Source organism: Pseudophryne corroboree, chromosome 7 (genome assembly GCF_028390025.1).
Source record: "Pseudophryne corroboree isolate aPseCor3 chromosome 7, aPseCor3.hap2, whole genome shotgun sequence".
Lineage (NCBI taxonomy): Eukaryota > Metazoa > Chordata > Amphibia > Anura > Myobatrachidae > Pseudophryne > Pseudophryne corroboree.
Window position 1 is genome coordinate 154,063,122 of NC_086450.1, and position 20,316 is coordinate 154,083,437.

General features: G+C 41.6%; 1 protein-coding gene across 1 annotated transcript in view; it reads right to left on the minus strand.

The window, feature by feature from the left end:
- LRP1B (LDL receptor related protein 1B) overlaps positions 1 to 20,316 on the minus strand; it is a 1,835,733-nt gene that overhangs the window by 343,254 nt on the left and 1,472,163 nt on the right. The window contains exons 47-50 of the mRNA XM_063932605.1: positions 13,989 to 14,108; positions 9,915 to 10,028; positions 6,421 to 6,570; positions 1,353 to 1,475 (exon numbers count right to left, since the gene is read on the minus strand). Of these exons, the coding sequence (XP_063788675.1) occupies positions 1,353 to 1,475; positions 6,421 to 6,570; positions 9,915 to 10,028; positions 13,989 to 14,108 (507 nt within the window). The remainder of the gene's footprint in view (positions 1 to 1,352; positions 1,476 to 6,420; positions 6,571 to 9,914; positions 10,029 to 13,988; positions 14,109 to 20,316) is intronic.

Here is a 20,316-nt window from a genome sequence, read left to right on the forward strand (position 1 = left end):
GTCGACATGGATGAAAGTTGACATAGTCATTAGGTCGATCTATGAAAGGTCGGCACTGGAAAAGGTCAACAGTTACAAAAGGTCGACACATGAAAAGTTTGACAAGGAAAATTGTCGCTGAAAAAAGGTTGACACCATTTTTGCATTTTTTGCGTCGTTTTCCCCATCTGAGCACTTAGACCCACAATTAGTGCACCGTGTTCACTCGTCATATTGCAATAAAAAGGTTACAGTTCCCATATGTAGTCCACGTGGATGGTAATGTAATCAAAAAGTTGAAAAATAATGAAAAAAAAACTCATGACAACCATATGGACATGTCAACCATTTGAACCTGTCAAACATTTGTACCTGTCAACCATAAGCACTGTCGAACTTTCATAGGTCAACCTAATGACCACGGCGACCATTTGGTGTTGATATGTTGACTTTCTAACTAAAAACTGTAACGCTATTGACCGAATACCATGCAAAACAATCTGATACAATTCAAAGAAGAACAGAACGCTCAGCTTTCCAGAATTGATCACCTCACAAGATGTTGTAGTGAGTCTTATTTGGGGAGAAAACTGTGAAGGTACCTCCTCCCCATCACTGCCAAGTAGCAGACCTCACATGTCTCACCCCCTTCCCCTTATTACCTATCTTCTGGTTCTTAATAGTCTCATCATCACTGATCAGAGTGCCAGCAGTAGCAGGGCTGGCTAGCCAAAGGGGAGAGCAGTGACAGGATAGCAGGTTCTGAGGTAATCTCCCTATTGACAGCAATCAGAGGATTCCCAGAATATATTACTGCCAAAGTGAGCTCTTGATACTTCTGCCATCTGCCCCCTGTGCTCAATTACATTTTCTCTCCTGTGAAGTCAGTTGGCAAACCTTGCCCTCTTTGTCTACATCCAGCAACTTCCTTAACCCCTGTACTGCATCAGTCTCTGGTACACACACATGAATAGATCAGCAGTATCCCACCAAAAAAATGGGCACCTCCAGTCCTGAATACATATTTGTTCTGATGGGTGTATATGTGAAAGTGATTTTATTTTACTCTTTCACACCGGTAAGTGAATTGCTGCACACTGCATTCACACTGCATGGTAGGAGGGGTGAGTGTCCATGCCCTTAACTTTCAGATATATTGCATTGATTTGATGAGATATTTTTTGATTACATATTCTTTATAAATAAAGTCCTTTCTATGGTTCAATGATCCCTATATGAAGTTCTGGTTAAGATGCAGTCACCAGCTGTTTACGCATATGAGTTGGGATGCACCAAGTGAATGAAACATACTCGCGCGTACAAGTCCTTAGTAAGGGTAATCTGCTCCCTTAACCCACATGGTGGAAACTCACCGCAGTGCAACTCATCCGTCCCGTCTTCACAGTCTTTCTGACCATCACAAACCCAGGTATTCATAATGCACTTCCCACTGTGACAGCCAAAGTAATTCTCTGCACACCTGTCTTGTTTTTTCGCTAAGCAGAAATAAGAAAAATGGATTTCAATGATCTCAATAACAAGATTTGTGTAAGCAAGCCTTTAGTTTTCATTCTCGCCTTGATCTTTGATTCTTCCAATATTACCTTTGGAAAACAAACACTAATGGTAGTGAAGGCATCTCAGCAGACCTTTCTTTTGTTGCTGTGGCACAGAATGTGTCAACACAATAGTGATTTTTCTTTAAAATGAAAGCTGACCTTACTTCATTGTTTGCTAAAGGCAAAACTAAAATTATTTTGTTATTACTTTTATTATTATTATTAATAAATTAAAAAAACAATAAGGCTAAATGTTTCAGTTTGATGCCACCACTGGTTTAGCAATATTACTAACTTAATGGTAACACTCAGGATTAACATAGAAAGTCTTTATTTTTAATTAGTTGATAAACCAGTTTAGTCGGTATTTCTAAGTATTACAAAACAAACCTGCTTCTAATATGGTTCAGTAAATGGCATGTCCAATAATTTATGTTCTACTGTAAAAGGAAGATGGATGCAAGCACATACTGTATTTCAGAGAGATAGAATGCACCATTCTGTAATATACAGATGTGCCCTCATACAGCCTCAATACGCCACATGGCGCAAGGCGAGCACTGTAGCATACTGTCTTTTTCTTTACATTTTGTTTCTTTTGCATCACAGACACTCAGAAACACTAGGTTGCCACTTTAACCGTACAGGAATTCATTTTAAACTTGTGCATACTAAGTCAACGATGAAGCACAACGAAACTTGGTGTATCATAATACTTTGTATACACATCAAATTGATCAGTGCAGTCTAACTACATAGTTTCACACTTCAAGTTGTTTGATTTGTGCAAGTGAGAACATACACACATTTTGAGCAAATAAGGTGCTTGGTGTGGCAGAGGCATCCAGGACCTGGCAGGCCAAGAGGGGCTGTTTGACATGACTGTAGCCACAATGTGAGAATAGTGAGGATCCACCTGTATGTATGAACTTATGTAACTAATTTCTTTATAAACAGTGGGATGGATTCTGAGTCAGCACTAGGCCAGCTGAGTGTAGTACCGTAACTTGCCTACAATTACTCTGTACATGCTCACAAACAAAAGCATACATACAGTCAGTGGTGTATCTTTAATAGGAGCAGTGTGTACAGTGCACACCTCTCCCAGGGTCCAGGGGGGCCCACAACGCACACCCTGCACCCGTTCTTTCAATACTCACCTCTCCAGAGTCCCGCTGCGGGTGGTCGCATCTCTACAAAAATCTCTGGGTAAATAACACAGGAGCCATTTTCCAGGAGATTTGCGCATGTGCCATAAGGAAATCTCTGGAAAAATGGCCACCGTACTATTTCCCTAGAGATTTGTTCATGCGCAATAGAGTCTATGCCCCTCTAGTGCTCAGACTCTATTGCACTTCCAGGCATTGACTGCAGAGGACGGAGCCCAGGCGGGGGAGGTTGCATATGGGCCTCCTCCTCTGTTAATATGCCCCTGCATACAGTAGTTGCAACTGCAGAACTGCACACATCTAGCATAACTCATCAAGAAAAGAAAACGGGCATTCTAACAGAGGCCAAGTTTAGTTAGGATGTGGCCATGCAAAAGCTGCTCATGCAGATCTGAAGTTACTGTATGTGTATATAAGCCTATCCATTTGATAGATAGACAGTGTCTAGTTAGACAGTCAATAGATAGACACCATATGTTAGATGGACATTAGGTCGACAGGGTCAAAAGGTCGACAGGGTCAAAAGGTCGACATGGAAAAGGTCGACAGATCAAAAGGTCGACAAGTCAAAAGGTCGACATGGTCAAAAGGTCGACCTTGAAAAGGTCGACAAGTCAAAAGGTCGACAGGTCAAAAGGTCGACAGGGTCAAAAGGTCGACATGAAAATGGTCGACATAAAAAAGATAGACAAATGTTTTTTTTAAAAATTTAACATGTTTTTGGATTATTTCATACTTTCTCTATCCATGTTGGCATAGAGTTGGTTATAAACCTTGCGGCGAGCGCAGCGAGCCACCGTGCCCGAAGCGTGGCGAGCGAAGCGAGCCCCGCGAGGGTATGCCTTTCTACAATTGGGGGTCCCAGATGACAAAACTATCCACACAAACCAGAAAAATGCAAAAAACATGGTGCCTACCTTTTTCATGTCGACCTTTTCCATGTCGACCATTTGACCCTGTCGACCTTTTGACTTGTCGACCTTTTGACCTGTCGACCTTTTCCATGTCGACCTTTTGACCCTGTCGACCTTTTGACCCTGTCGACCTAATGTCCATCTAACATATGGTGTCTATCTATTGACTGTCTAACTAGACACTATCTATCTTTCATACCGGAACCGTATATAAGCTTTGGGAGATCAAATATGTTTGGTAGTTTGAGCATGCGTCGGACCTATGCTGCTCATGTGCAGTACTGGTTTGCAATGTTGGTCACACTACAGAATCAGACTGTCCATGATTACGTAATAGTCTGATGCTGTTTGGTGGCAGAGAAGGGGGTGCGGAGCTGATGAGGCCATGATCTTCATCTGAGGATAAAGATTTCCTGGCCTCTTGCTCGGACCTGTGGCAGTCGGCTTGCGTGACCACACGAATCATGCAGCCGGCCGATGGCGACGCAGTTGATCTAGGATACAGTTGATTCTAGGACACTGCTCAGATCAGTAATGCATGCAGGAGGCAAGACGCATCCTGCTGCATTACCATATTAGAGTTAGCGCTGTTGCTTCCATGTAAGCAGCAGTCATAGCTTCTCCAACCACATCTGAATCAGGCCCAATTATGTTTAGATTAGTATTTCATGCTTAAAGCATACCTAGGGGTAAATATACTAAGCTCCGTGTTTGCCCGAGTTGGCAAACACGGTCTCTTTGGGCATTTTTTCATTCTCAGAAATTTTGATAAAGAACAAACACGGGAGTGTTTGTTTAAATAGAAGTACAAAACACAGGTGGACATAAGAGCAAATACACCATCGGCCAAATTTGGATGTAATTTCCGTAGACACACGTGTGCAAGGGTGCTTATTAAAGTTGTACTGTCACGGTGTGCGCATAGTGTTTTAAAAAAAATATTTTTTATACATGGGGACTATAGAAAACAGCGGGCCCTTCAATGCTCTGCATGCTGGTAAATGTGGTTCTCCAAGTACCAGCATGCGGGGAAGGCTTGCTGGGACCTGTAGCCCCACATGTAAAAGACAATATAAATTCTAATTTTTACACCTCTTTGATTGTTATCAACTCGGCAATTACCGCAAAGGGGTGCCAGAGAAAGCCTCATGCTTCAGTTCTGGCCTTGGATGCCTGGAAGGGGCCTTTATGGGGGCTCCTACTCCCCTAGGAAACCCCAGTTAGGGCTGACTAGTTAGGGGGGGTTAATGTTATGGCCAGGGGACCAATAAAAGCATGTCCCCTGGCTGTGGCATTACCTCCCTGGCTAGTAGAGCCCGCTGCTGGTTTTTTAAAATATGGGGTACCCCCACATCTTTATTCCCCTGTAGTTTTGGAACCAAAAACAGTTCAAGAGCCCAGTGCAGGTTCTAAAAACCTAGGGGGCACATGCAAAACACTTACACATACATAATTGGACAACATGACTAACTAAAACATGGGAACACAGGTAATTCCCTTGTTTTAGTTATAAAAAAGCACCCATGTCTAATTGATCTTACCTGCGTCTAATCTCAGGTAAACAAGGGTGAGATTCGATTTGTAGTAAATTTAACCCTTACTGTCTACACACAACATTGCGGCCTGGACCAATATTATTGAGGATGTAAACTACACATTCTAAATATCTGGGGACATTGTGTTCTTGTGATGTCACTGTAATCTGCACATGGAAGCCTGAGAAAGGCTCCAGGTGCAGTGGGTATTGCATTGCCCAGCTGCCCTAGTGATTTTGTTTTGTTAAATATCCCTGTATTTTCTATACATTGCAGCAACAGAAAATCTGAGCTATTTTATAAAAAAGCCCCTACGGGCTAAATTTACTAAAGCTTGATTTTGTGTCTTTGGTCGTTTTGCTGTCGATTTTGCAATCTAGACATTTACTAAAATCAAAACCACTGGAGAAATTAACAAAAACCTGACTATAGAATTCTTTAGAACATCAGACCAACAATCGATTTTGATCATAGCTAAGAACAGGATCAGAAAAATTTACTTATGTTCGGTTTAAAACAAACAAAAATCCAATAGAAAAATACAGTAAACCCACCTGTAGCAGGTGTGTTTTCGTTGAAGCATGCACAGATCAGTAGGGGTGTGGGGAATAGCATGGGGCTGAAGTCTTTAGGGTTCCTCAGGAAGGTTGTTTATTTTTTATATATATATTTTTTTTGGGTGGGGGGATTGAATTCCAGGCCTGGGCTGTCCTGTTTGGGGCTGGTTGCTATTACACTATTATGACAGTGGAACTCCATGCTATATGTCCCATTGCTATAGCGTCAGCCCCCGGCTGGTTCAGGCTGGTACAGGTTATAGTAAAAAAGGAACCTCAAACAGTTTGATGGGTTTTTTTTCGTCACTTTTGACTTTAGTGAATGGACAATTTGCAAACTGATGGAAATACAACCAAAAACCCCATACCAACCTTTAGTAAATTTACCCTTAAGTCTCTTCTCTAGGAAAATTCTCTTTTTAAGCTAGACTTCAGAACATTCATGAAAACGCTACACTTTCATTATAAGGAATATATAGGGAATGTAAGGTAAAAGTATAATCTTGTACATTTGAAGCTTATTATTGAATATTGCACTGACAAAGCTGTCTCTAAAAGACAATTAGAGCAGTTTTATTTGCCATGTTAGAAGATGGCAAGCCTCCACACAATGTCTGCTAATTTCAGATATTTGTAAATGTTAACAGTTTATTACTTTAAAACACAGCCAAGTAGAATCATCAGCAGAAATACGCTCTGGAAATTACCTGGGCATTTTAATTCATCCGAATAGTCCCCACAGTCATTCGCACCATCACATATCCACTCTGGCAGGATGCACAGGGATGTGGAATTACAGGGTATAAAGCCAGCCTTCTTCACTCCAAGTTTGTAATAATAAGAACAGTCAGTGTTGCCTGGAGAGAAAATGAGCTTTTGGTAAATCACAATAATTTATTTCAAACAAGCATTAAGAACAGTGAACATCTGCAAATAGGACCATACAGGGCAAAGAGATTGTCTGAGATGTGGGCATGGCCAATCATGGGCACATTGCCACTTTGTGTCAGGTGCCCTTAGGTGGTGTATCCATGCCATATTGGTATATGCCAGAAGGGACGATGGTCTGGTGAGCCGGTCCGGTCACACAGAGAGCCCGGAAAACCCTGCGCAGCTTCTGGCTCTCTGCATTCTTCCTCCCCCCGCCCAAAATTCCTGGATTAAATAAATGTGGGGACGTGCTGCGTGTCTGGACTCATGGCACGCCCCTGTGAACAGTGTCCACGTGCCCTCTTTCATGCACACGTCAGTGACGTGCGGTGGGGTGAGGCAGGTGAGGCTGAGACTTTTCTGTCATACTAATGTTTGTGCCAGAGTGTCACGATCCGGGTATCTGGACGCCATTTCTTACCCATCAGATGCCTCCTAAGGCTGGCTCAGCGCTCCAGGACCGGATCCCATCTGTTATCCTGATGTGTACATTCCTGTATCCTCTCCTGTCACTCTGGGACGCTGTCACAGTAAACGCCATATTACACCTGGTATGGCGTCTCCCGCGGCCTCCGCCGCCGTCCCTGAACTTCTGCATGCAGAGTGTCTGAGTGGCGATTACGTCAGCCGCGGCCTCCGCTGTGTCCGCGTGGTTGGATGTGCATCTGTCAGCCTGGCGCCTCCTGTCTCCGGTGGCCGGCGCCGCCATTACTGTTTTCATTACCACATGGATTACAAACCAAACTTCCCTCCAAGTGTCTGCATGGGCGCAGCCATCTTGGATTCTGTCAGCTGATCATTTCCTCCAATCTGTTGTCAGTATTGTTAATCTGCATAATTGCCTAGCCAATCCCTTCCTTGCTGCAGGTATAAATACACTGTGCCTGAGCAAGGAAGGCGTCAGTGCTTTGGTTGTCAAACCTAGTTCCTGTTTGTCTCTCTCCTGTGATTGTCTTCCAGGTTCCAGCTCCTGTCTCAAGACTTCCACCATAGAGACCCGCACCAGCATTCCACCTGCGGTGTAGCCTGACTCTCCAATCCATTGTGGATTCATCTGTTTCCAGCTACAACATTACCTGCTTCCAGCTCAGCTTTCAGCAGAGTACAGCTTCCCTTAAAGGGCCGGTGTCCTTTCTACACTTTACCACTCTCCACCGGTATTATTATTTCTCCGCTCTCAAGTTCTACATTTCAGTTCATATTTCATCGCTCCCAAGTTCATCTATTATTTAACTGGTTCCAGCCAGTATCCACTCCGTACTAACAACAGTCTGGTTCCAGCCAGTATCCACAGCAGCTGTTTTACCTTCAGCAACCCAGCTTTTCCTGGAACACCAGCTGGCACAATCCTGGGTTATCTCCATTGCTACAGTCGGGCCTGGTAAGGACTTTCCATCTAGAAGATCATAAGAACTATCTCACACTACCAGTGCCCTGTGGCTCCTGCCATCCTGTAGTACCCAGGAACTGTATTTATTATTTGCTGACTTTTACGTTTTCTTTTACTGCTGCTGTGTTGCGGAGTTGTCATAATAAACATCATTGACTTTTATCCAAGTTGTCGTGGTCACGCCTTCGGGCAGTTATTATTCATGTTACTTACATGTCCAGGGGTCTGATACAACCTCCCAGGTTCCGGTACATCTCAGCCCCTACAACTGAGGCTGCCTCCTGTCAGCTCAGGCCCTCAGTTGTGACACAGAGTTTTGACTGTATAAAGTATATGAAAAATACAAAGAATTTGTTTGAAATATCTTCTTTGCATTATTCAAATAATTTTTATAACTAAAACTCTGGAGTAAAAAGTCTATAGCACCTGCCTAACCTTCCGCACCTCTCTGATTAAAACTAACCAAATGTCCAGGAGTTTATACTGATGCACCTGAGTATAATGCCCACATGTACCCTTTGGCTCCTATATTGCGTGTAAATCTGGCTCTGGTGCTAGCCACACACACGCACACACAAATGCCAGGACCAAATACTGGCCCCAGTCTATCCCTGCATATTGGGAGTATGGTTATACCTACCTAGTACTTTGTATCTACCACCATCATCTCATTGCCCCTGGGACTATAGGAATGAAAGGCTTTTTAATTGCAAGGATACTTTGAAGCAGGCAATTTGTCCAATATAACTTATATTTTCAATCTCATTATTGTTGCAGTTTAATTAAAAACTTTTCCATAGAGATAAAATTAAAATGTAAAATTAAAACGTTATTTTTAATTTTCATAACAATTATAGTTACCACAAATATTTAATCAGAAATTCAGAAATGACTATAACCAAAAATGCGGTCAAAGAAAATATAACTAGAAGTTTGAACTGGGCCCAGTCTGTCGGCTTCCAAAAGTAATAAATAATTCTACTGTACATTTTATCACTTAAAAAACCTATATGAAAATGAATTATTTGTAGACTTATGGTTTTTTGTGAACAAATTACCTAGTATTTAAAACATAACAAATAAGGAACCACTGATACTGCACCATCCTTAACTAAAACGTCTATAGTAAATAACATAAGGTGGCTGAAGACATACTGTATTTTAGTATATACAGATGGAGCCATGCTAATTGTGGCTCTGTGCCAGAGCGCGCCTGCATAGGCGGACCTGTAGCAGCATCTGGGACGCGTGTGCGTGTGAGACGCACATGCGCCCCATTCACTGCAATAGGAGCGTCTCTGTGCACTCCCGTAGCTTGGCTAGGCGTCGGATAATAGAAATACGGTTCTCTAGAAATCTGAATCCACATAAATTTTGTCGATCTGAACAGAACCTAGGCCCAACCCAAATATCCCGAGGAGATTTGATCTGAACCGAGTCCCAATTTGGATCTTCCTACGGTCTGTAATTAGGATTTTAAATCTGAATTTCGGTTTCGGATTGCAAAAATCACATGAAAATTAAAAGTGGTGGTGTTGCCTATAGCAACCAATCCGATTCTATCATTTTCTAGGATGCAATATAGAAATGATACCTGAAATGAATCTTATTGGCTGCTTTTAGAAGTTATAGTACATCTACCCCTAAGACATTTTTGTTTTTTGCTTTTTGTAAAATCAGATATCTGTTTATATCATTAGATGATACTGACTTTTCCAGGGTGGAAATGTAAACTATTGCTCAGAACAGGCATCAAGCATCAGCTTATTGTGTAATATACTATACATTGAAAAAGAAGAAAAAGCCCAGTGGAGCTTTCAGACGTTTAAGTGATGTGCAAAGACAAATCCGCAAAGACAGATTTTGAAAGGAGTCTCTTACTGCAGTTCTTTTCATCCGAAGCATCTGAGCAGTCAATCATCTGGTTGCATTGGGCCAATTTAGTAACACAAGTCCCATCTGTGCAGCGAAATTCTGTGGACGCACATGTGGAAACTGGGCAAATATTTAGGAAGAAAGAAAAATGATTAGTCTCTGTAAATCATCGCTGCAAAGAGTCTATAGAAAAGACGATCGAGTCATTGACAGGACCATTCCGATAGGTCATCTATGACTATGCTCAGAAAAACGACCTTTGAATGATTTTAATCAATTATTTCTATTTAATATAGGAAGTGATTTTCATTCAGTTATTGAAAGAATGGCTGTTCATTTTGAAACACGTATACTTTTGTTTTTTACAGGTTTGCTTTACAAAAATTCAGGTCAACTTATCTTAAAAAAATAGTCTGATTTGCACACATAAGATATGATTTGATGAGAAGCTTTGGGGGTGATACATACTAATCTTTACAGCAATTATACACACGCAGTTTGACAAATTCAGACACCACCGTTGTCGATCATGAGGCAATCTGAGGCATTTGACTCAACCAAAACAAGGTTGGTTTTAATGAATAATTCTATTCCAAAGTGAAAACTCAGTTTGGGGAGAAACAGCATAAGTAAAAAAGCCTGTAGTAAAAGTTTTAGGTTTAGTGCTTATACAATACTGCTGATCCTTCACACCACAGCGCAGAGTAACTATAGCAGGAAGCTGCCGGAGGACAGCATGAGTTTGTTTCTGCATTAGTATATTATATGCAGAGATATTTCAAGCTCTCCTGGTGGATATACACTCTGAGGGTTATTCAGAGTTGATCGCACGCTGCAGATTTTTGCAGCGCAGCGATCACGTTACTACTGTGTATGCGTATGCACCACAATGCGCACGCGCATCATACGGGTACAAACAGCATCGTTGCTGTGCACGCTTCTAGCGACAAATCCATTCGCACAACCGATCGCAAGGAGATTGATAGGAAGAGGGCGTTTATGGGTGTCAACTGTTTTCTGGGAGTGGTAGGGAAAATGCAGGCGTGTCCAAGCATTTGCAGGGCGGGTGTCTGACGTCAATTCCGGGACCGGACAGGCTGAAGTGATTGCAAGGGCTGAGTAAGTCCAGACCTACTCAGAAACTGCATAAAACTTTTTCGTCCCGCTCGGCTGCACAAGCGTTCGCACACTTGCAAAGCAAAAATACACTCCCCTAGAGGCAGCGACTATCTGATCGCTGCTCTGCAAAAAATAGCTAGCAAGCGATCAACTCAGAATGAGGGCCTCTGTGCATATACATAGAGCATAAAAAGGGATTAGTACTCTTTTAAGGTGCCGGTGCATGGTGAGCAAAAAGCCAGACAGCATGGTTTATCTTATGTGTCCTTGTGTGTCCTGGCTCTACACATACACAAAATATAGACACAAGCATATGGAGACTTGCATAACTAGGAGACGTTCTTCTAACATAGGACCTAATTCAGACCTGATCGCAACAGCAAACTTTTTCTCTAATGGGCATAACCATGTGCACTGCAGATGGCACAGCTATAACATGTGCAAAGAGAGTTAGATTTGGGTGGGGTGTGTTCAAACTGAAATCTTAATTTCAGTGTAAAAATAAAGCAGCCAGTATTTACCATGCAGAGAAACAATACACAGCACCCAAATCTAACTCTCTCTGCACATGTTACATCTGCACCTGCAGTGCACATGGTTGTGCTCATTAGAGAAAGATTTTGCTTTTGCGTCCATGTCTGAATTCGGCCCAGACAACAAACACGGTTTGGGTGGGTAAACACTTATACAACCTGCAATCGGGCCAAGGGTTGGGCCAATTTACCTTCGTCCCGAACCATGCCAAATTCCGGTTGGCCGTGCAGCACGGGTCAAACAGAAGATATTGCATCTTACCCGCGGGAATGTGCAATCGGGCAGACACACCGCCTGATACAGTATGCACTAAATGTAGTTCCGATTCGGCCAGAAACTACTTATGGTGCAGATATCGGCCAGGTGTCTACCACCCTAAAGGCATGTCTGTGTAATGGTGAATGCTTGCAGATCACCAACCAGCTGCATATATGACTGGGAAAGCCATATTATCGTGGTAAGTCACGGGCAGGTTCAAATGCACTAATGATGATCAGCTATAGTGAACAGCATGCAATTGGGAATGTGCTACTGATGCTGATTGGTGTTTTCTTCATTGCTCCAGCATATATTATACAGTATTTGTGTATGAGTGTTGTAGCATTTTTTTTTATCTACATACATGAGATGCAGAGTTTTTTCTGCTATATAATACCCCTTTTCTACCTGAAAAAAATGGGAGTATGACACGGGAGCTACCCGGCTGCAACCCACGTTAGCCCCCTTTCCTATCTGCAGTCACCATCCCGGCATATTGCCGGGTTGGTGACGCTATCGGTGACACGGCAGGGGTGACGCTCGGAGATCACCCAGCGCCACCATTCCATACAGAGTAAACGGGAAACACGTCGCATCGACCCAGCTTCTGTTTACACAGCACAGCTTGCCGGGTTGAAGCTGTGTTCAACCCTGCAAGCTACCTGAGCTGGAATACCGGGTCGCCTTTTTACAACAGCCAGCAACGCGGGTTATGCGCGGTCATGTGCAATAACCCGTGTTACATGCTGGTTGGTGTAAAAGGGGTATCAGAGAGCACTTTAAGATTAACTGATGCTTAATAGCGAATGTTTACTTTACATGCGAACTACAGTACAACTAATTAAAAACATGAGTGTAAGTGCGTGTTAGGTATGCCTGGTGCATACCGGCTGCATATGCTGCTGATGCTGAGCTGTAAAGATCCTGAAGCATGAGCAGCTGTCCATATTGGTGGAAATACACTACTTTGTGTGTTATTTTTATAACTTTATTATTTTGGGCATAAATGATGCATAAATGATGCTTATCTTTAGTAACTTAACTGACAATTTTACCCTTCAAAACCGTTCATAAAATAGTTTATCTTTTTTAATTTAATATAGTTTAAAATGTATTTTTAAAAATATTATTATATTTATTATGCACATCTGCAGAACGGGTCTCCTTGGCAAAAACTGGGGGAGACGGTGGGGCAGCACAGTCGCATGTGATCTGACCATGCCAGTTAAGTGGTTAATACAATGCAATCCTTATTTGATCTACCAACAAGAAATGAGCCATAAATTTTTATAGCATGTTAATACTGTAAACTCCCTTATTAATTGTCTGTATTGTATAATCCAGGGTCTCCATCCTATTGCCTAATTACAGGGCCGGTTCGAGCCCTCTCTCTGCCCCGGAAAGGAAATGGGGGTGTGGCTTAATACAGGGGCATGGTCAGTTACGCCCCCTGTACAGTAGTAGCGCCGCAGAAATGCTGAGTGGTGCGCAATGATGTCATCGCGCACCACACAGCAAAAGGTCCTCTCCACGAAGGGAAACTAGACGCGCAGGGGGACACAGCCGGGGGACACAGCGGGCAGCGGAGGGCACAGCAGTAGCGGATCTTGCCATGGTGCGGCGCCCTCCGGATGGCGCCAGTGCCCTCCGGAAGGCGGTGCCCCGGGCAAAAGTCCTGCTTGCCCGTGGCAAGATCCGCTACTGCCTAATTATAAGCCCTATAAATCAAATCACATCTTTAGAAAACTGCTAGATAATAATGTTGGATTGATGTTTCTCTCCTTCCTTGTAGTTGGTGTAGCATTCATCATGTGTGGCCCCAGTAACACAGCCTGAACATTCCATATTTTCACTATCTAAGTATGAGGTTTTGTACTTTACAGAAGAGCTGTCATTGCTCTAGGCTTATAGAGATGGTTTTAATAATGTGAATCATGGTACTTGGACTAGCTAAATATTTATTCATGATATACGGCTTTAGATCCAGTGCTTTCACAAGAGCTGTGTATTTCGGAAATTCAGCAGACATTATCTGGATGGTCCCTGGTAAACGCTTTGCTCGTGTTTTTTCAACAAGTCTTGGGGACCTCATTTTCTAAACAATTGCATCCTGGAATATGGCCATTTGTCTGACAGGTTTACATCTCAGTGGAAATAATTGGCACTTACCTTTGCAGTCTAGTTCATCTGTGTTGTCCCCACAATCATCTTCATCATCACATACTTTATTGTTGGAAATACATCGCCTATTCCCACAAAGCTTATAGCCTCTCCAGCAGCTCCGGTTTTCTAGAAAATGAATATAAATAAACATAAAGGAAGTTTACTCTACTACAAAAAGTCATAACCTGGAGTAAAACTGTGTTAGTCCTTTTCTGTAAGAATGTCACCGTACAATAAATTCTATCAAAATACAGTAGTTTAGTGTTTGTCCCCAGTTGTAAAGCATACAGGACATGCTAATTAAATGTTAACTATGGGGTAGATTTAAAGGGATGCGGTCAGCATCCTGGCATAGTGGATGCCGACGGTCAGGTGACAAATGCCAGAATCCCAGTACTGGAACCCCCGACTGACGGCATCCTGATGGTAAGTATTAGGGTGAGGGATAGGGACCGGGAGGAGGGGCAGTTAGAGTAATGCACCACAGGGGGGATTAGCCGTAGTCGACATGCCGTGTTCAAAGCCATAGCCACAACCTCAGGAGGGTTAGGGTATGGGGCAGGGGAGTGTCAAATTACTTAACCTGTCTCCTGTCAGCATTCTTAAAATTGGGATGGCACAGTCGGTCATGTGACCGCCGGCATCCTGTCAGTAACAAATATCACACCTGATTTAACAACTCGTTACGAATGATAAATGGTGTTCCAGCCAATCAGCTCCTGTCTTGTGTTTAAAAAATGACAGGAGCTGATTGACTGGAGCACCATTTATCATTCATAATGAGTGATAACAAGAATATCACCCATTGTTAAATCTGCCCCTATATGTTTATAAATACTGTACAAAACAACATGTATATATTTAGTATGGGTGCCTAAGTATTCATATATAAATATGTTATATGTGCAACAATTATGAATATAATTTATATGGCAAATTTTAACAACACTTACCAAACTATATAACCTGCGGTTGGCTTACTAAGAAGCAATTTGAGCATGTTTTGCCCCTAAACAATTTTAGTATCAAAGCAATAGAAGACAAAACATATAACAAGCAGATAAATAACATAGAGTACATATCTCAAACTGTGAGCAGCTAGAACATCTCAAACATGTCCAAAGTACAAAGCTCAGTGAAGCACAAATATGAGAAGCCTCTGATCCTTTTTCAAAACATTATCCTACCCACATGCCCTACAAACTGCTCAAGATATCAAAAAATCTGTCAAACACATGTCAACATTTACTCAAAACAGATATTACAATTATATTGTATCAAATAGACAATAGAAAGTGTTCTGTTTATGTTGTCATTCATTTCTACAAATTTATATTTTTTTTGCTATTTAATCAACACCTATTTTATCTCTTTAGCATACAGTAGATATGGGGCAAATTTACACTCATACTCAGGGTGGGGTGTACACGGATCACATTTTAAATGCAATACATCCAGTCATTGATTGCATGCATAGGGGTGTTTAGTAACATCATATGCATATACAATTGTGATTAAAATCACAAAAGACAGCTCTTCCGACAAGAGCTGTCCTGTGCAATGAGAGGACTTACGGGTTTATGACCGTTGGATCCTTCTCGGAATTCTGCAGTGATAAGCCCATAGTCTTCTATTAGGCAAAGCTGTATACAGATCACATTGCCAATCGGGTAAACCAGAAAGTAATGGTTTCCAGAGCTTTGAACATATGGGAAATACGGTCAAATCTCTGAAAATGGAAGTTTTTGGAGTTCTGACCACAGTTCACCATTACGTACACGTACATCCCGCAGTTGGTCAAAATAAGGAGATACATCCCACAGTTGATCTAAATAAGGAGATACCTCTGTATGTAGACAGTTTTAGTTATTAAGTACATCTATAAAACAGAAAATAACTAAGTTAAGTAAAACATTAAAGTGCCCTACACAGTTAAACATTATCTGTCCAATCTGGCAATCTGGGCAATTTGGCAATGTCTGGGAACAAATGACAATCAACCATTTGCTCCCAAAATCCAGAAAATGGACAAAAAGGTTGTTCAGATAAATTTGTTTAATTAAACAAACTTAACCAATTTGTCTGAAAGTCCATTTTTGGCTTTTTCCAGTGTTTGACTGCACATGTTATATTTGCCACACCGGCAGTGCACATGGTTTTCCCCCGTAGAAAACAATTTTGCTGCTGCGATCAGGTCTGAATTAGGCCCTAAAATTTATGTAGACCTTGCTTGGGCTAATGTTACATTCAGAGGTCAATAATGTGCAAATCTATTGATTATTAATATTTACATTGTCAAAATGATAATACACCTATTTTTCACGTATGGTGCAAGACACTTTTAATGTATCTGACATTTGCACCCATTTGGGACTGCAAGCAGAAAGCATGCACACTGTTACACTGCAGTATATAGTAATCTGCTGCCCCCCACATGCTGAAATACACCACAAGCTGTTACTTTTACTGTCAGCACTTATCTGAAGAAGCAATCAGTGACTCGCAAAATGCTTAATACTTTGAAAACTGTAACTGACAAAATATATGAAATATTACATGTTCTAAATACTGTACCTCCATTTTGGCATAAATAAAATATTTTGGAAGATATCAGTGGTGTCTCCAGAGGTGGGGCTGCAGTGCAGTCCAAAGTTCAAATAGGGGAGCCACACCAACTGACACCAACTGTCATCCCAAACTGACTCACTGGCAGTAGGTGTGGCTCCCCTATTTGAACTTTGGACTGTGCTGCAGCCCACCTCTGTAGCCACCATTGGAAGATATGTACTTTAGTTGGACTATTGGCTCTCACTTTTACCACAATTGGACCATTGGCCTAACAAAGATAGATATCAATAACATTTGCATTCAGTATACCTGCATATTCATATAGTCAACCGGCGACCATGAGTTTACCCCCTTATTTAGATGGGTGTCTGCCTGGAAATGTTGCCAAGAATGATTGTAATCCTTATATTTCACTTAATGTAGGGCTCTCGTGTGACCTGCTTTCCCAGAAGTAGCCCTGTTATCTACCTAAAATATTTAGCTCTCATTAATACATATATACTAATTGTTCCATAACTAAAACTGCTGTTGAACCCAAAGTTGCAATAGATTGCTTTAAAAGTTTTAACTTATTTAGGACTTAAAAGGATGCATTAGACAGACTTTATGGCCTGATCAAACATTAGACCACATCAGATTCCCAGTTATTAATTTCAAAAATAGGGTTGTGTCATAGAATCATCTTATTTATATTATCTCACTAGAACAAATGGATCCGGTCATGTGACTGGCACTCGGGATCCCGGCGGTCACCATGCCGACGCCGGGATCCCGAGCGATCAAAAGCCCTGCAATCAGCATGCTGACTAACAGGGACTATTCCCACTTGGTGTTCACAACATCCATAGTGGGAATAGAACCTGTGGCGAGCTGATCGTCAGGATCCCCACCGTTGGTCACCAAGTCCCAACCCGAACAAATAATGCCTGATTGCTCTAGATTAAATATATATATATATATATATATATATATAGTCAATACGGTGTGGCGGCACTCACTCAGGACTTCAGTAAAAAATGAAACACTACAGACAAGCTGTCGTTGTTCATACATAGACCTTCGGGTCATTGGAGGGCACCCAGGCATACCAACTATAGGAATTGAGTGCCGAGCCATCATTTACTATATATATATATATATATATATTTATTTATTTCCCTATTTGCACTATGGCACTAAGATGCATATGTTTGAAATGCCCACCTTAGAAGTAATCACCCACGTAGTACTCAGCACTGTACATTGAGAGGATGGCGAATCAAACAAATAACATACAATGACAATAAGAGGATAGTCATTGTTCTACTGAAGATTTGTCAGTTATTTCTGTCACAATGTCTGACGGCTGCATACATGGCAAAGATTGTGAGATGGTCAATTTACTATAACCATAATTTGCACTTAAGTTTTATATAACAGACCTGAAAAAGTGCAATTTCCTCTGTACAGACAATTAGAGTTTTCTCATCAAGTGTTCACTTCAGAAAAGACCATTTAAATCTTGTAGCCACTATAATTACATTTATACAGATCACTTATGTTAACTGAACTGTGGCAATCACTGTAATCCTGTAAATGGTTTCTATCTAATGGAATGAAGTTCATTTATTACTTCATTTACTTTTTTGGGGGGGTTGTTAGAGATAATAATAGTAAATATAATTCCTTTATTAATGTAAGGAGCGTTCAACACTAAACACTATTTACTGTATGTATTTGTAATCATTGTGCAGATACAGTAGCAGTAACTACTTCCAGCCTATGAGGACACTAGAAGAGTTGTTTACCTTGGATCCAGCCTTTGTCAGTTCCCTGCCAACTCCCACCACTATGGACCTCACTCTAGCACACTCTGCAGGCAGCACGTTGTTGGTGGAGAACGTTCAGCAGAAAAGGCAGAATGCTACTTGCACCTGCCAGCCCCAGTATTTTCTCAGGCAGTATGCTGTTCATTGACAACATGCTGCTTGCAGGAGTGTGTGCAAGCATTTATATACGGGTGTTATAAAAACATCTAAATACATAAATGTGACATGCAATATGGACAGTTCCAAAGTCCACTCACTTCCAGAACTAAAGTACTGTAGATATGAATGTACTATGATGGTGGTCCTTGAAGAAATCAAGCACCCAAAATATAGACAGCAAGCAGAGTGTCACTTCTTTCTTATGCTACAGTAATTTGCCCTTCGCTTCAGGCTACTGACAATAAGTCCTTCTCAATATACAGTATATTGACACTGCGACTTTGAACGTCAACCATCTAAATATGTATGCTGATGGCAGCAGAAGATCTAGTGCTGATAGACAATGATTAGATAGATATTGCACAATGCAAATCTCTCTGCTCATAGCCTGCAGGCAACAGATTTGGAAAGTCCCTAAACTCTCTCCTTCCTGTTTTAGTTGTCAGATTATATGGGGGGAGATTAGTAAGAACATTGCAGCATGTGATGGGGTAGTGACATGAGGCGAGATGTAATAGTATCCGAGATTGCCAGAGGCCCAGGATGCTGGCCAATCTCAGACATTTATTTAAGGCGGCAGTCATTTACAAGGGAGGGTTTTGCCTTGTAAATGACTGCTGCTTTAAATAAACTTCCAAGATAGGCCGGCATACCGCACCCTAGGCAATCTCGTACACTAATTACTATACAAATCGCTTATATTGTGTCAAGAGGATTTTAGGCAAGTGACAAGTCACAGACTGACAGACTGACCACTAATTAGTGCAAGTTGATATCACACTGTTTCAGGAAGTTTGTGGTATCAAAATGAACCTTGATTAACGTGATTTGAGAATGTTCTACATGCTAAGATAAGCTTGATAAAGCCCTATATACTCCAATATTTCAATTGGCTATTGCATGTTCTTGTTAGACAGTGGATCACTCTGTAGTCTGTCTCCGTTCCTAGCACTAGAGGTAGCTTTCCTGCTCTAGTGTTTTCTCTCCTAGTGTCAGCTCAGTGCAGGAGGAGGTGCTTAGTGCACAATCTGAGAGCATTCTTCCTGAGAGTGACAACTGCTCTGACATGCAGCTTCTGCTCTCCTGTGTGACCTTGTCTACCCCCTGCAGCCGCACCTTGTGTATATACAGCCACATCCTGTGTGTACTGAGATGCTGTGTTACCACTGTACTGCTTCACATGTATACTGTGAGTTTCTGCTGCTGCAGAACATCTTCTATATATTACAAGTTGTTATCTCTGCTATCTGAATAACCCAATCATCCTAATTAAGTGCCGTTGTGTGGGCTAACATCCCTATACGACAGCACAACACTCTGCCAACAGTTATGGCTCTGTGAATGCTGGGATGGTCCAATTGGCTGTTGGTTGTTTTCACTCTAAATGCTGCAATAGTCCGATTTGCTATTGGTTGTTCCAGATCTGTAAATGCTGCAGTGATCTAATTGTATATTGGTTGTTCTAGCCCAGCAAATGCTGCAATGGTCTGATTAGCTATTGTTTGTTCCAGTTTTCTGAATGCTGTAATGATCCAAAAGGCTATTGGTTGATCTAGCTCTATAAATGCTGCAATTCTCGGATTGTCTATATGTTGGTCCAAACCACATCAACGTCAATGCCCCTAACTGTATAGATGTATAACAAAAAGAAACCAAACAGAGCTTACATTTCAATGAATAATGTCTGCAACTGCATAATATAATAATGGGTCCGACATGAATGACAATTAATGAAAAGGAGAACAATAGGGATCATTCAGAGATGTACACAAACCAATGGTGTACATACATCTCTGATG